Source organism: Sphaeramia orbicularis, chromosome 22 (assembly GCF_902148855.1).
Source record: "Sphaeramia orbicularis chromosome 22, fSphaOr1.1, whole genome shotgun sequence".
Taxonomy (NCBI): Eukaryota; Metazoa; Chordata; class Actinopteri; order Kurtiformes; family Apogonidae; genus Sphaeramia; species Sphaeramia orbicularis.
In genome coordinates, this window is record NC_043978.1 from 14160338 (window position 1) to 14178367 (window position 18030).

Here is an 18030-nt window from a genome sequence, read left to right on the forward strand (position 1 = left end):
TGACCTACATTTTCCATCTGAAGGTTTAATACATAAAAAATACCCTCTACACTGCTGTGCAAAATTCCTAGTCCAACATTAGGCTTATTGGTTTAGTTCCACTGACAAAACATATTCATTTCTCACTAATTAAAATGCTCACCCTTTAAAAAACAAAACAAAACACTATTTATATTCCCACACATGTACACTCACTTCAAGGGTTCTAAAGCCATTAGTTATCTGATCTTTTTCTGCTATATATTTATTCTGTGACGTAACATGTTGTGTGATTGTCTGCTGTTAGGAAAATATAATTTTACATTCATTTTCTTTTAACTTTTAAGAGCATTTCTATCAGTTTTGTTTGATTCATAGGCAAAGTACATCTAAAAGTTGGACTATAACTCAACAGAACAAAATTATAAGCTGATATTCACAAAAATGTGAAAAATGCAAATACCTTTTTTTAATTTTTTTTGCAAAGACTGTACCGTATTTTACTGATGTTAACCCTTAGATGAACGAGTGTCTGGACCCTCCACTCTTCTATAACTGGGTCAAAAATGACCTGTATTAAAATCAATGTGTTTTTTATGACACTTTGTTGTTAAAAATAATCATTTGTATTACAATTTGGTCCACAAAAGAATGATTTCATGTTTGAAATGTTTTTTTTTTTTAATTTTTAACATTATAGTATATAATATATACTATATAACAGTAATAGAAGAATGTCAACATCCATTTTGTGGGTGTGTCCTTTAGTTTTGCTATTGAATGAATCAAAGGTTCAGATGAAATTCCACTGAAAATGAATTCAGGTCATTTTGACCCAACTATGGAAGCTTTTTGGTAGTAATACAAAAACTGCAATTTCATAAAATCTATAAAAACTAAGTTAAAAATTTAAATGGTGTAACATCAATAACATGTTTTTTGAGGAATACCTGGAATATGAAATAATAATTTTTCATTACAAAGAAATTACAAGAAAACAACCTCACAGTGTCTTTTTTGACCCACTTATGCATCGAAGGGTTAAGGACATTACTTAAATATAATTTGTAGCAAAGACGAGACTGATCTCAATAAATAGCGTTGTATGTCACGCCAGTTCTTATGGCATTTGGCATGCTATACCTACGCATTTTCGATCTTTCGCGTGTTATTCAACGCCATTTGATCACACGTCAATTTTAGCCAAGATCTCCAGTTCACATAACCCTAACCCTAAGTGCGTGGTATTTGATGCATCGATTCAGGTTGGACAGGGGGCTAATAATGGCATGAACATACATGCAGAAAGCTTATAATGCGTACAGATAACACTCCAATTAAAAGTGGTGTGCATATTTACATGAGTCATGATACCACTTTGCAAAGACAAAAACCACAGAGTGTAATATGAAACGACAGATGCCACATGATATAGCTTCATATCACTCATCCCCACTGAGCTGATGAGGTATTTTAAGACGTTGCGGTGCATTTGCAGTGTTTTCTCAGTTTCACCAGTCATTAATATTAATCTCGGCGCTCAGCTCTAATCCTGTTTTCCACCAATTTTCTCTGCAGTTCCTCAGAACGTGTGCAGACGTATTCAGACTTCTTCCCTTCCTGGTGTTCATCATCGTCCCCTTCATGGAGTTCCTGCTTCCTGTGGCGCTGAAACTCTTCCCCAACATGCTGCCGTCCACCTTCGAGACACAGTCAAAGAAGGTAATCCTGGCTGAGCTAAAGCTGCGTCATGCCTGCACTCGCCGTCTTGCATATTTTCCCTTAAATGGAGCCATTAGGTTACATTTTATGTTTATTATTTTATTTATTTATTTTATTTTATTGGTTTATTTAACCCATAAAGACCCAAACATCCACTGTTGACCAAAAGCATACTGATCTAAACTGTTTAATACCTACTAATATTCATTAATTGTATCAGTACCTGTAAATAATTGGTGTAAAATGCAGTTTGTCATCTTTTTATGGTCATCAGATATGATCCATTTGGATGTTCAGAGGCTCCGTAGTTACCATGGAAACGCAGTCATCTTCTACAACGTTTATTCACCAGTAAAACCCACGGAGTTTAATACATGACAGTGGATGCAGACTCTTGGTTTTCCAATATCATGCTAAACAAGTCAATATTTCTTCAGTTTTCTCTGTTTCACGTATAATAAACTTCAACTTTAATTTGAGCTTTTATGAATATTCTACATGATCAGTAAATTAAATTTAAGAAAACGCTTGATTTTCACTGACAACTTGCAAAATACAGAGGATAATATTACAATAAATGGTGATAAATCACTTAAGAAAGGTTAAATAAAGAGAAAAAAATCATTTGGGAACTACCACAAAAGTCACACTGGGTCTTCATGGGTTAATAGACACCACACATATTTATGAACATTGTTGTATAAAAAATGCATCCATGTAAATATGACAGAATTAGTAAAAATAACTACTTTTCATTTGCAGTCCCTAGGCAGGTGACAGAACAAGACATAAAACAGCCAACATTGATAGATCACTTGTTCGCTATAAATTAAAAAAATTAAAAAATACACATAATGATGACATAGACATCATCAAAACAAACAAAAAACAAATAGACATAGGATGATCACAGGGGCTTTAGCCTGTACATTCACTTCTATACTTACACACAATTTAACATAGAAAGTGTATGGTGATGAAATGTACGTCAATTAAAATTGAGCGGTGTTGTTTTAGGTCTATATTATACACAGAAGCTCATCAGTTTAATATGTATCTGATTATACTTTGATGTTTAGTCTAAGACTGATCTGTCATTATAACACACATTTGAGTCCTCGTCCACGTGAACTTTAACCCCTGATCCCTCTGAGGGGATCAGACTGTTGTCTCATCTTTGCAAAGGTTAATCCTGTTAGAGTTCAATCTATTGTAAAGCAGGATCTTTGACCTGTCGCTCTGTACCGTTGATGTTTGGCACCGATTCTAATTATGCAACATCCAAGTATATTTAAAAATGCACGGTAGAGGTTGTACATGCAGTAGCTGAAAGCAACTCTGTCCAACATGGAATATTCATTTAGTATCTTTAAACATAAATTCATGTCTATAAATACTACTTTGTGTGTAGACGTATATATCTATTTCTGCTTAATTTTCTTTGTCTTATTTCCTAAAAGTGTGATTGGCTATGTGTACAAACTTGTTAATATCATTATTATTATTCTTTTTTTTTTTTTACTTATTTACTTCATTTATTCAACTTTTTTTTTGGGCTTTCTTTTTCTTCCTTTCAGTGAGCATTATTGATATCCTTTTTTCTTTACAAAAAAAAAAGAGAGAACAGTGTACTTTGTGCTACTGACATCCTGTATAATGTCTTACGAGACTGTTCTGAATAAAAATTTGAATTAAAAAAAACCCCAAAACCATAAATTCCTAGTTTTTACAATCTCGGTTTGTACGTTTGTTTATTCTGAGAGACATTTCTGCACATTCACAACATAAGTCCTGTTGTTACAGGAGGAGAGGTTGAAAAAGGAGCTGAGGGTCAAACTGGAAATGGCCAAGTTCTTGCAGGACACCATCGAGGAAATCGCTCTGAGGAACAAAGCTGCACAAGACAGCGCGACCAAGGAGTTCTCCACATTTTTCCAGAAGGTCAGTATCAGATGAGACAATAAAAAGAGGAGGGGAAACAGGCTGAACAGTGCCCTCTGGTGGTCAAAACAAAAACAGTCAGTTTCCTTTACTTATGTTTTCAGTTTGATCATTTTACACATTTAATCAGCTGTTTTTTTTAGAGGATTTATCACAGTAGGTTCATGTTATTTAACCCTTTCATATGCATAGTGGCCACTACAGTGGACAGTTATTCTCCAGCTCTTCTCTTGTATATTCCTGGGTTTTGTTGTTTTAGTTCCATATCAGCCAACACAGTTGACTCTTATGCATCATCTCAAACACTGCAATTCATACAATCATTGCAAAGTTGCTGCTCTCGATAAACCTGATCTGCAGTAACATGTTTTAGAGTAAATCAGTTGCTAATTGTTATTAGACTGTCATTAACAGTTTTCTGAAACAATTTTTTTTTTTTTTTTTTGCATATCCTCCTGAGACCCAGCAATGCATTTTTTCCTCTATAGGGGACAAAAGTTTGACAGTTTAACTTAAATGCTGTCCATTGCAAAGGACATTCCATTAAAAAAATCAATAAATAAATAAAAATGATTTTAAAAATGTATCTGAAAAAAAAAAAAACCCTGTTGCGTTATGCAGTTTCCAAACAAGACAATTCTTTAGTGTAACAAAGCTAAAATTGTCAATTTCCTGGGTCTCAGGAGGATATTATCTTCATGAATTGAGTAATAACTAGTATTAGAGTATGATAAAATGTGAGAAAACATCAGATTAGCGGCATTAAAAATGTTTTTATTTCATAGTTTTCACACAGTATATCACTTTCTGATGATGGGTTTTAAATACATGTTTCTTTGCTTCAAAAATTAAACACATAGTGTCCAGCTGAGTGGACATTTTTGTAACTCCATGAAAAGTAGGTTCCTAAAAAAAAAATTCAATTGCATTGCTTTTTTCATGCCTAAAGAGGAATAAAAACACTCAAGAAAAAAATATTGACTAAGGTTCTTATAATTCATGCATGAAAGGGTTAATATATGTGACACATGTGGGTAATAGTAATAACAATAACTGCTTTTCAATACTAAGGACAACGCAACAAATCATGACAACATTAGTTAAAAGGAAAGGTTCAAATAAAAGCAGATGTAACATGAAGGGCTTGTACTTTTTATTTAGTATTTGATTTAAAAAAACAGTAAGATTGTGATACTGGTAAAACTAGAACACTATATTTATAAAAGGACTCATATTTTCCTGCAGAAATGGAGGAAGCCACTGGAACTTTTGGGAGTGCAGTATAATTTGGATTTAAATACATAACATGATGGATATTTATCACTTTTTGTTTTCTCTGCTTGTCTTCCTTTTCACTTTGATTTTAAAGAAATAACATTCTTGATTCCCATACTTAGGTGTTTTATTTTACTATATGATAGGAGCTATTGTGCAAACATTATGTACTATCTCAGTGTGCCAGTGATGTTGCACTAGCATATTTTACATAAATCAATCATGTAGCATCATCGTAATTTTAATTTTGCCAACTATTTTTTTTTATATTTGTTTGTAAAATTGTCATTACACTTGAATAAATAGAAGTTTAAAAAAAAAAACAGTAAGATGCAGCATGAATTTAAATATCGATTTCATTAGATGTCCTTTATCACCCAAATAAAGTCCCGAGACAGTAGCATCCTCCAGTTTTTACAGAATTCAGTCCCTCTAGATCTCAGAAGGCCATTTTTATTCTTTGTTCTATCCATTACTTAAGGCTTGAAGGCTCAAGTTAATGTCATTTCCTGGCAATAGTGCTTTTAACAGCTATAAATAAAGTTTTACATAAACACCTGTCTAAATACACATCCTCTCTTGTAACACTATGATGAGGACTTTTATACTGTGGACCTTTATCAAAGCGACACATCTTCCACAAACATGAGGATCTGTTTATACCAACTTACTCTGGAGTCTAAACTTTGTCCTTTTTATGTCATTTCTATTAAAGTGAAAATCTTAAATACGCACCGTGAAAAGTCCTTTCTAATTTTTTAATTTTGTAAATCACTCTGTAATCTTTTTTTTGTGCAAATAAATAGTGTTACGTTCTGACTCGAGCTCTTCTCCAATTACAAATCACACATGAGGCTAAATGTCCTCATTAGTATTTGTCTGTTTAAACCTCACAAATCGCTTATTTTCCACTCATAATAATAACTAATAGCATAAAAATCATGAATATCACGTCCCGTAAGCTGGAACTTGGTCAACCCCCAACATACAGATCTAGTCTCACATTAAAAAAGAGGCTGTTTTTGATCCACTTGTCCATCTTCGTAGATCCGAGACTCCGGAGAGCGTCCCAGTAACGAGCAGATCATCCGTTTTTCCAAACTGTTCGAGGATGAGTTGACTCTGGACAACCTGACCCGACCTCAGCTGGTGGCGCTGTGTCGCCTCCTGGAGCTCCAGTCCATCGGGACCAACAACTTCCTCCGCTTCCAGCTCATCATGAAGTTGAGGGCCATCCGCGCTGACGACAAGGTACGAAGCTCCACGGACAATGATTTAAAGGGTACCTGTACTGGTCATGCTTACGACATTAATTGTGTTTATAAGCAAGAGAGGCACAAATTCAGAAAAAAAAAAAATTACCGTAAATGCACCGCACTGGACCTTTTTATTATGTGAATTATGCGCAGGGGCGGGACATATGGGGAGCAGCCATTGCCGACCATAAGTGATGTATTAGTGTTGATTCTGGGTGTGTCGATGGAGTGCGAGTAAACAAGCAGCAGTCAGTGAGCAAGATTGAGTGGAAAGCATGTGTTAGCACTTGTTTGGGGGAATGAATGAATGAATGAATGAATGAATTGCTATTTATTGTCATTTGACAGCACAGAGTGCATACAGCACAGAGTACATCAAACGAGATTGCGATCGATGATTCAGGACATCGGGCCGCCGCAACTGGTGCACTACCACATATCCCTTTTCTTCGAAATTTGCAGTGAAGAACACAGGATAATGCAAAGCACAAATATAAGACATCACATGGACACATGCTGGTATTTTTTCATGGATTTGATAGGATTCGGGGGATAGGGTGAAAAAAACAGAGTTTGAGAGCAAGACAAGATTTGGAGTTGGGGCGGGGCAGAATGTGTGTGTGTTGTGTCTTTGTCCTTGGAAGAATGTGTGCAAAATAAGAGACACCAATAGGGCAATCTGTCCTCCAGTTGTTGCCAGTCTTTATCAGTTTACTCCCTACTGTGTCTTGACCATGGAAGATGTTTTGACTGCAGGGGAGTAGATTAGAGAAGAATACGGCTGCTTTATCAGCTCTCAGGGGAAAACAATTTGGCCAGGGGAAAAACTTGATTTCTGCTTAATTTAGTTATAACTCACATTTTTGTTATAACCTGCAAAATGCTGCAAAAGCTTAACAGGAGAAAATGAAGTGGGGGCAAACACCAAAAAAAAAAAAAAAAGATTTAGAGGTGTGTGTGTGTGTGTGTGTGTGTGTGTGTGTCCTTTACAGGGCCTCCAGTCTATGGAATAAGTTACCTTCATACTGCAAACATACTTACCCAGTGATTCCTGAACTTTTTTGGCTTGTGACCCCATTTTAACATCACAAATTTCTGGCGACCCCAGACATTCAAAACAGAGACTTTTTTTTTTTTTGCTAAAATTAATTTGTTTTTGATCATGTAATATTTGGCTATACTAAGTTGCAAATAAATGTTAATTTTAGATGACATGTGGAAGACATGAGACATGTGTCTGACCACGACTGACTGACGGAGCAGTGACTTAGTACTCACATGTACTTGACAACCGGCTACGACATAAGTCACCAGATGGAACCGCTAGTATTATACATGATCTTTTGAAATTAGTAGCAATGAAAATTCACTACAGGTACCCTTTAACCCTTTCATTTCATTTAATTAAATAAAAGTGTTTACTTTCAAAGTGAAGTCATTAAAGGCTCTTGTTCATAACTGTCTTTATACTTGACATAATAATCCAATTTAAGTGCACTGACCATAATGTGCTGTGTAAATGCAGCTGATTGCAGAGGAAGGCGTGGAGAGTCTGAACGTGAACGAGGTTCAGGCGGCCTGTCGTGTCAGAGGGATGAGGTCTCTGGGAGTCACAGAAGACCGACTGAGAGAACAGCTCAGCCAGGTAACAACGACGAAAACAACGAAGGGGGGGATTGCAAGTCGGGAAAATCAGTCCCTCTATTATATTCATTTTATTCTGGAATTTCCTCTTGTTGGACTAATAGACAAGGCAAGGTAAGGCAGGTTTATTTCTATAGCACATTTCAGGTACAAGACAATTTAAAGTGCTTTACATAAAACATTAAAAGCATTACAGCAGAAGCAATAAAAAGTATAGGCATGAGAAAAACAAACAAAACAAAACAAAATCAGATAAATAGATAAAACAGATAAACAGATAAAACAGATAGGCAGATAAAACACATAAAAAATTTCATTTTAAAAGAATAAAAACTCTATTCAAATGCAGCTGAGAACAGGTGGGTCTTTAACCTGGATTTAAATAAACTGAGTGTTTCAGCTGATCTGAGGTTTTCTGGAAGTTTGTTCCAGACATGTGGAGCGTAGAAGCTGAACGCAGCTTCTCCATGTCTGGTTCTGACTCTGGGAACTGACAGCAGACCAGATCCAGATGACCTGAGGGGTCTGGTGGGTTCATACTGAGTCAGGAAGTCACTGATGAATTTGGTCCTAAACCATTCAGAGCTTTATAGACCAGCAACAGAACTTTAAAGTCTATAAAGTCTAATAAAGGCATATCTTATCTTTTTACAATTACTAATTTAATTATTTAGTCATAGACTGTTATTTATGTGTAAAAGGTTGATCTTGTGATGTTTTTATTACAATCAATTCATGAAAGTTGTGATTTTTTTCTTTCCAATTCAATATTTGCATAATTATCTCTATCTGTGCAATTATGAAATTGAAGGCACAGCTATTTCCACTTTGGATCATTATTTTGGTGGTATTAAAGAGGCTGTGTGTGGTATTTTCTATTTAAAAATATTAAAAGAAGGACCTAAAATGGTTATTAGAGTGTTTAGAATAAAGAGCTGTTAAGTTCAGCCAAAGATGTCGATGTCTCAGATTGGAGAAAAATGAACTAACTTTAAAAAATGGAGAGAGTGATCAGCTAACTAACTAAAATTTAAACTTGGTCAAATGATTATATTCAAGCGTCAGACATGCTTAGAGTATGAAAAAACTTCAGACATACGTGCATTTACTGAGGCACTCACCTTAGAAAACTTTATATCGAGTAATTTAGAAGCAGAAGTGGAACTGTGAGGTCCATCAGCAGATACGATCTAAAGGTCTGTGTCTGCAGCAGACAGTGTTATCGGTGCTGCATCTGAAAACTGATCGATTGTTCTAGTCTGTGTCTGTGATCCATCTGAATGTTCCCATTAACTCAGTGGAAGCTGAAGAGTGATTTCATGGATTTGTTCTGATTGGTGTGTGTCCTTTGTTGTCTGCAGTGGCTGGAGTTACATCTGAACCAGCAGATTCCCACCTCTCTGCTGCTTCTGTCTCGAGCCATGTTCCTCCCCGACACCCTGTCCCCTGCAGACCAGCTCAAGACCACCCTGCAGACGCTCCCTGAGATGGTGGTACGTAAACCGATGAAGCCAAAACATGAAAGGATTTAACTTAACCCATAAAGACCCAGTGCTAATTGGAAGTGGAATTTTCTCCCTATTTAATCTTTCTTTAGTGATTTATCACCATTTATTATAATATTATCCTCCGTATTTTGCATGTTTCACTGTAAATCATGTATTTTCCTATATTTAATTTAGATGTTCATGAAAACTCAGATTAAAATTCAGGGTTATTATATCAAAAACAGAGAAAACTGAAGAAAAACGGACTTTTTCAGTCAAATCTATCATTAACTGAACATAAACCCAGTGTGTCCATCCACTATCATTGATCCAACTCCCTGGGTTTTGCTGGTGAATCAATGTAGTAGAAGATGATGGTGTTTCCATGGTAACTACTAGGGATGTCCCGATCCGATTTAAAGATTGTATCAGCTGCTGATCTGGCATTTTTTAGAAGATCAGATCAGATTTGGACACAAGGTCGGGCAAATCCGGGAAAAGGAAAATTTGCTGCACATCAGTGGGAGACTTGGAGAAATTAGTAAAGCGTCTATAAGTTTCACTTTCACTTTAAAATCCGGTGGTGATGTGCAAGTCGTTTTTTTTTCCAACCTGCGGGGCTTTTGTGGAGTTATTTGACCCACCCCAATCCAACCTGCGAGTAACCCACTGATCCGCGCAACATGGCACAAAATGCACCTCCATATAATACCTGGCTGGACCTGTTCATATACACACTACAGCAGTGGCAAACATATATCCCGCGGGCCAAAACTGGCCTGCCAAAGGTTCTAATTTGTCCCACAGTGTGAATTTGGAAAGTGCAAAAATTATACTAAAGTTATCAAGAGTCAAAGGTATCATACTTGTTTTAGTTCAGGTTCCACATTCAGTCCAGTAGTGATCTCAAGTAAAATAATAGCATAATAACTTATAAATAATGACTCCAAATTTAAATCAAAATTTCATTGTAAAAAGGATCGGTATCAGCAAAACTAATCCTAAAAAAATCGGATCAATTCAGAAGCCAAAAAATCCAGATTGGGACATCACTTGTAACTCTGGAGCCTCTGAACGTCCAAATGGGTCATATCTGATGAACATGAAAAGATGGCAAACTGTATTTTATACCAATTATTGACATGTATTGATAGGATTAGTGGATCAACAGGAATTAAACAGCTTAGATCAGTAGATGGTTTTGGTCGACGGTGGATGTTTGGATCTTTATGGGTCAAAGATGAACAGTTCAGTTTAGTGTCCAGTATAAGTTTACTTCTAATAGTAGACATTGTCCTCTCTGGTCCCTGCAGACGAGGGAGGCCCAGCTGATCGTAGCAGAGATGGAGCTCTCCAAAGTGGACAATAAGACCAAACTGGAGACGACGCTGAAGGAGGAGGCGGCGATAAGACAGGACAACAAGGACCGGGAGATGGAGAGGCTGGCGGACGCTGCAGAGAAGGCTGCCAGGGTAACGGCTCTGAATACAACTGAAGTCATGTAGAAATAGATGGAGTCACTGGTGTTTGCCGAAGTAATGTTATGTGTTTTCCAATGTAGTGCCTTAAGGGTTCCGAGCCTGCACAAACTATCACAGATAGTGTGCAAAATGAACATTGTCCTTGAGGTTGTGGGCTTGTATACAGTGTTTTCAGTCACGAAGATGGAGAGTTTTTCAAATGCTGTTTATTTTCTACTTGATTTCCATTGGATTTCTCTCTGTTTAAGTTAACACATTACTGAAAAGGCTGCTACAGGCCATTTATTAGCTCTATACAAAGCTTTCCCTGGCACACAGTAGGTTACATTTCAAAAGTACTCATGGAGTTTAGGTCATATTCTGTATAGTCCATATTATACATAGTCAATTTCTTCCAGTATTTTTATAGCAGTCTTAATGAAAACTTCACTTTGGATTTTTTTTTTTTTTGGATTTATTTATTTAGTTACAGGAGAGTGTGAATTGGCATTAGTTGCAAAGAAGAAGATGCATGCACCAGATTTAGCAGAGAAGCTCATTTCCATCTGTTGTCCTGGACAAACAACCAACATAATAAAACATCACATAGAAAGTTTGCTCAGGCTGAACGGTTACAGCCAAATACATACAAAGAGGCTTACATTCTAAAAGTACAATAACATTTCCTAGAATAAGAATAAGACATAAAAGAAAGAAGACGAAGAGAGAGGAGAGGAAAAAAAAAAGAAGAATTTTGAATATACTGTGTGTTTCATTGTCAGTTCCGTCCAGTCGTCCTGTGATGGCTGAATTATCTGTAACTGCCTCTTGGTGATGACTTTCTTGCCTGCAGCCGGATATATTCGTCCTGAGCTGTGAATTTATGTGGAATTTTTCTCACGGGTAGTATGAGAAAAACTCGCAAAAGGTGGAGAACTCCCGCAGCACTTCTTATATAGAACTTGATTTTAAGTTGGACCAATACACTCCAGCTTGTGGCCTTCAGGGACATTAGGAAACATACAGTTGCGGAAAAAATTATTAGACCACCCCCTTGTTTTCCTCAATTTCTTGTTTATTTTAATGTCTAGTACAACTAAAGGTAGATTTGTTTGGACAAATATAATGATAGCAACAAAAATAGTTCATAATAGTTTAATTTCAGAGCTGATATCTATCCATTTAACATATTTTCTTGATAAAAACCAAAATCACTTCAGTTCTTACATCAATGTCTATGGCATTGTACTGACAAAAACAGTGCTTTTAGGCATTCCATGTTTTCTTTTCTGTCTGCTTTAGTCACATTATTCACACAGAAGTTAACACTTGATTGCACAACCATTGTTTTTAATGACTTTTAATGGTCTAATAATTTTTTTCGGGACTGTATAAACCAGCTGCTTTACAATGAATGAAAATAATTTTATCCATGAAAATGCATCGGTCTAACTTTAGAATTAAATACAGCTGTCCTGTATGACAAGTTACTTCTTCTCTTTGCACATTGGAAATAGGTGAACTTGTGCCAGAACTTTCTACTATAATATGAGAAAGGAGCAATCCCTGTCTTTTTTCTAAGTAATGTCCACCTAGAATAACTAACTCTATAACCAACTCTATATATAAAATGTCAAGAGATAACTTTTTTTGTGATCTGGCGCTATATAAATAAAATTTTGATTGATTGAGTGATTTAATTGGTTTTCCCCTGTAAGTCGCTTTGGAAAAAAGCGTCTGCCAAATGCGTAAACCTAAACATAAGCATAGAATGATTGAATTAAAATCAAAAGCACAAGCCCAGAATATTTAAAACTAGTCAAACATAGGTTTACAGGAGCAGGATCATCTCTGGAGGAAGCCTGATAAAATCTAACTCCACCTCTTCTCTCTCACAGCAGAACTCTCAATTGTCCAGATACCATCTCACTCATCCTCAGATACCTCCAGACCTCATCTGTTTTCCCATTTATGTTCGACATAGACTGTAAATTCAGATGCCTTATGAAGTACAGATTCCAAAAAAGTTCAGTTCGTATGTATCTACGACTTTGTAGGAGTTAATTCGCGATCAGCTGTAGTTGCTTTGTGTAATAAGCATCATCATCTTTTATTCTAATGTTACCCCATACCATCATCTGCCCACATATGAATCACATTTTGCTCCCAGTTTCTCTGTAAAACCCCAAGCAAATGTGAAATAACTGTAAAGGAATAAAGAATTACATACTATAGTTTTTACAGAACCAGAAAAATAAGCTTACATGACCTCAGAATGTATTTCTCTCACATTTAATTCATTGTCAAAGTGGATTTTATTGCCTGCTATTGGTCTGTTTGAGTCATTTTCATGCTCTTATGTACAGAAATGTTTGGTCAAACACAGGTTGTGTGAACAGATTATTATATCCCCGAAATAGAGTTTCAGGGATATAATAGTTTTACCCTGACTGCCGACAGATATCCTTGGTGTGTAAATGTGATACTAGGACAGATTTTGTTGGATTTCTTCTCCCTTGATAACCAACATAGAGGACCCCCTAGTGCAGTGGTTCCCAACCTTTTTTGGCTTGTGACACCATTTTAACATCACAAATCTCTGGCGACCCCAGACATTCAAAACGGAGACATTTTTTTGCTAAAATTAATTTGTTTTTGATCATGTAATAGTTTGCTATACTATGTTGCAAATGAAACGTTAATTTTAGATGACATTTAGTCTATATAATGTATATTATTATGGACGGAGGCACAAAAGCCAGGTGTAGATTACTGCACAAAGTGAGAATTTGATTTTCCTTGGTCAGGATATGTACAGTCAGTCCGGCTTGGATTTACAAGGCTGACAATTAATACTGAACAAACAATAACTCAAACTATGAATTATGAAAGAGCTGCAGCATCTGAAACTGACCACAATGAACATTTGACAGATAAACAGAACCACAGCGCTTCAGTTTCAGCTTCACAGTTTGTCATGTCTCCTATGGACTGGGATTGTCTCTGTCAACTATTCATATATTTTTTTTGGTAATTATTATTATTATTTTTTTTATCAATTACTTGATATTTCAGGCGACCCCACATGGGGTCCCGACCCCAAGGTTGAAAAACACTGCCCCAGTGGAAGAACCCTGTGGATTTCAGCTTCTCTATGAGTATAAGAAGTCATCCACATGCGGGCGCTTTAGTTGGAAATCAGTTTTTTGGACATAAATCAACCAATAATTGTCCAATTGAGATAAAATTTGGTTCATATTGATCGTCCATTTTCTGGCTACCATCCAGAGTTCATATGGTGTCATTTTCATTCATCAGGTGGAGTTTTGTGGGAAAAATTATTATCTGACCATTATTCTGCCACTATCAGGTCCATGTAGCTCAAATTCAGTTCATACTGATTGTCGAACAATTATCGTGGATAGATTTATATATAACAGAGGACAGGGGGGATATACCCTTGCTGTTGGCCCCCGATAGCGTAAGCCTGGCTCTTTTTACCTCCGCCAAGGAGGTTATGTTTTTGCCAGGGTTTGTTTGTTTGTTTGTTTGTTTGTCTGTCTGTTTGTTTGTCTGTCCGTTAGTGTGCAACATAACTCAAAAAGTTATGGACAGATTTGGATGAAATTTTCAGGGTTTGTTGGAAATGGGATAAGGAAGAAATGACTAAATTTTGGTGGTGATCGGGGGTGGGGGGGCCCACGGGGGGGTGGGGGGCCACTGATCGTTTGTGTGCAACATAACTCAAAAAGTTATGGACAGATTTGGATGAAATTTTCAGGGTTTGTTGGAAATGGGATAAGGAAGAAATGATTAAATTTTGGTGGTATTCGGGGGCGGGGGCGCCCACGGGGGGGCCCACTGATCAGCCTTGGCGGAGGTCTGCGCTCTCCGAGTGCTCTAGTTTACTCTCATTTGCTCTTGTATTCTACTTTTATTGTACTGTTTACAGGGAGAACATATCCCCATTAGTGTGGAGACAGAGTTTTGGACTTGACTTCTTTGGTTTCTTAGTTCCTCTCGTTCTCTTTCTTCTGCAGGAGAGTGAGCTGGAGCTGGAAGCAGAGATGAAGCCAGCGTTTGCTAAAGCTTCTGCTCATTCAGAGACACTGAGGGACACAGCACCGGTTATAGAAGCAATTAAGGTAAAGTGTCCAAACACCATGAGAACCTCAGATTTAACACCTATTGTGGAGGATTTTGGACGTAACTTTTATATATATTGCTTAGTTTTCAGAGATCCATGTCATAATTAGTATATTTAGTCCATTTTACATGCTGTTTTATATGTAGAATACTTCTATTTCTTATCTTAAATGTTTTAAATTAATCTTTAGCATCACTGAAGCATTCATTTCTTTGTAAGTTTAACCCTTTCATGCATACTGGTTACTATTCTACAACTGTTCTCTTGTATATTCATGGGTCATGTCGTTTTAGCTGTATATCAGCCAACACATTAGACACTTATGCACCATCTCATACACTCTAATTCATATCATTACTGTAACTTTGCTGTTCTTGATGAACCTGATCTGCACTAACATGTTTGAGTATAAATCAATTGCTAGTTGTTTTTAGACTGTAATTAACAGTTTTCTTAAACAAAAAGGGCTTCTTTTTTGCATATTATGTCCTTGAAGTGAGTAATAACTAGTATTAGAGTATGATAAAATGTGAGAAAACATCAGATTAACTGCATTAAAAATGTTTTTATTTCCAGTCCAATCCAGCTTTATTTATAAAGCACTTTAAAACAACCACAGTGGACCAAAGTGCTGTACAGAAGACTAAAAGCACAATAAAAATTGATAAAAGCATTAAAAAACATTAAAATCAAATAAAAATAGCTATATTTCATAGTTTTCACACAGTATAGCACTTTCTGATGATGGGTTTTAAATACATGTTTATTTGCTTCAAAAATTAAACACACAGTGTCCAGCTAAGTGGACATTTTTGTAACTTCATGGAAAAATATGTTCATAAAAAAATTTCAGTCGCATTGTTGTTTTCATGTCTAAAGAGGATTTTTTTTTTCTTTTTTTCTGTCTTGTTTTGTTGTGTTTCAGTTGTTGGGAGTCTGATGTTTGTTTCTTGTATTGAAAAACGTTGTCTTCAATTGAACAAATATTGTAAATTTTCCTTCACACCAGAAAAATCAGGAAATATGTTTGATTTAAAAAGAGGAATAAAAACATTCAGGATAAAAATCTCGACTAAGGTTCTTATACTTAATGCATGAAAGGGTTAAAAAGTGTCATCGTAAAATAACTATCTTAACATCATAACTGTCATTGTCTCTCATAAACTGACGTTCAGCAGCTATTTTCCACTGTCATTTATTGCTTCTATTCATGTGCCTCTTCTGTACCACACAGTATGAACAGTGGCAGAAGTTCCTGCGTTTCCAGGTTAGGTTTAATAACATCTACTCCCTAATGACCCTCACATCCACGCCTTTACCCCTGCACGTCCAGTACCTGGTCCTTCTCTGAGTAGATCCAGACCAAGTGGGTTGAACAGGACTTGCATTCAATTCAGGGATTTGTTTGAACCTTTTCAGAGCGCCGTTTCATGTCTAGTTCATAAGTAGTTAATCTAAATGACGGGAAATGGCTCTAAAATGCACCGTTTTTATGGGCGTGATGAGGTGCACGTTAACATCAACCAGTAGATACTCATGCTGTAAAAGCTGAACGGGAGAAAATGAAGAAAAAAAACCAAAAAAAACCCCGAACAACCCAGATTTAGCGGTTTGTGTTCGTATGAGGGATGAAAAGCAGACGAGGGAAATTGCAAAATAGAGCTCAAACAAATCACAGGACAAGGAATAACTGCGGATTTCATTCTTTTTTTGTTTGTTTCTTTTTTCTATATAGATAAATAGATAGATTTACTTTTTTATCCCAAACTGGGAAATTACAGGGTGACAACCACATGACACACAGAAATACAACACAAAAGCAAACACTATACATAATACAGGGTTCGTACGGGTGCTTGAAATCCTTGAAAATGCTTGAATTTCAATGTTGTGTTTTCAAGGTCTGAAATGTGCTTGAATTTTAGTTTAAGTGCTTAAAAGTGTTTGCAATTATAACACTGTAATCTGGTTAATTAATTTATTTTAATATTAACTCTGCCAGGTTAGATGCCAAGCCAGTTACTTTCAGAGAGGTGATACTTTTAGAAAAATAATATGTCAAAAAAGAAAATTCCCAGGTGTTCTCAGGTCGACTCCAGGTACATTTTTATCTTAATCTTTGTTTCAGTATGAAAGTACCTGAAGAAAGGCAAGTGGCTTCCCTTTTTTTGGATAAAACTTTGTGTTCTCCTACTCTTCTGCTATTATGAAACATAATTTTAGGTGTTTATAGCATAATAGAATGTACATCATTGTGATAAAAAGTGAAAACTATAATCCTGAGAATATATATTCCTGTAGATATGGATTTTACCCCAGCAATAAGGGGCTGTGCTGGAAAAATTTTAAAATGACCCTTAAAATTGCTTGAAAAGTGCTTGAATTTGACCTTGAAAGATGTGTATGAACCCTGATAATAAATTAGAAGTATAAAAAAAAAGATTTGGGTAAAGAACCTGGATAATAAGTGTAATGTGCCAAAATAAAACTGTAAGGTGCAAAACAAGCTGTAATTTTCAGAATGATTTATGAATTATTTAATCTATTGATCCCAATCTGGGAAATTACAGTGCAACTACAGCATTTGATGTAGTAAAAAAAAAAAAAAAGAAAACAAAAGCAAACACACTATACATAATGAATTAGAATAAGTATAAACATATCTGGGTAAGAAATCTGGATAATTTAAAAAGCAAAATGCAATAATAAACTGTAATGTGCAAGTAAAATGCAAGTTTCCAGTAGGATGGAGGTGCATAAATAATTAAAATAATGTATATTTGACAAACCCAGATAGTCCGGGTTAACATTTAACATCGTTTTGTTCTGTAAATATGGTTAACCCCCCTAACCCATTTAACCCAGTTTGATCTCAAATGGGCCACACCAGAAAAATAACAGCATAATAACCTATTAATAATGAAAATTCTTAAGTTTTCTTGTTTGTTTTAGATCAAAACAGTAAAATTAATTATGAAATTGTTTACATTTACAAATTATCCTTTCACAAAAAAATGTGAAATGCAATTTTAGTGCAATTTTAACAATATTATGCCTCATCTTATTATTTTTACACGTGCATTACAACTTATAGATCACAGTGGATCTACAAAGACACA

General features: G+C 35.9%; 1 protein-coding gene across 4 annotated transcripts in view; it reads left to right on the plus strand.

Annotated features, from left to right (window-relative positions):
• letm1 (leucine zipper-EF-hand containing transmembrane protein 1) overlaps window positions 1-18030 on the plus strand; it is a 55990-nt gene that overhangs the window by 26807 nt on the left and 11153 nt on the right. For 2 of the 4 annotated variants that reach the window (XM_030126630.1, XM_030126631.1), the window contains exons 4-11: window positions 1558-1701; window positions 3505-3642; window positions 5965-6168; window positions 7699-7818; window positions 9179-9310; window positions 10618-10776; window positions 14805-14909; window positions 16146-16178. In XM_030126630.1, coding sequence (XP_029982490.1) covers window positions 1558-1701; window positions 3505-3642; window positions 5965-6168; window positions 7699-7818; window positions 9179-9310; window positions 10618-10776; window positions 14805-14909; window positions 16146-16178 — 1035 coding nt within the window. The remainder of the gene's footprint in view (window positions 1-1557; window positions 1702-3504; window positions 3643-5964; window positions 6169-7698; window positions 7819-9178; window positions 9311-10617; window positions 10777-14804; window positions 14910-16145; window positions 16179-18030) is intronic. The other 2 variants (XM_030126632.1, XM_030126633.1) reach the window with 1 other exon arrangement.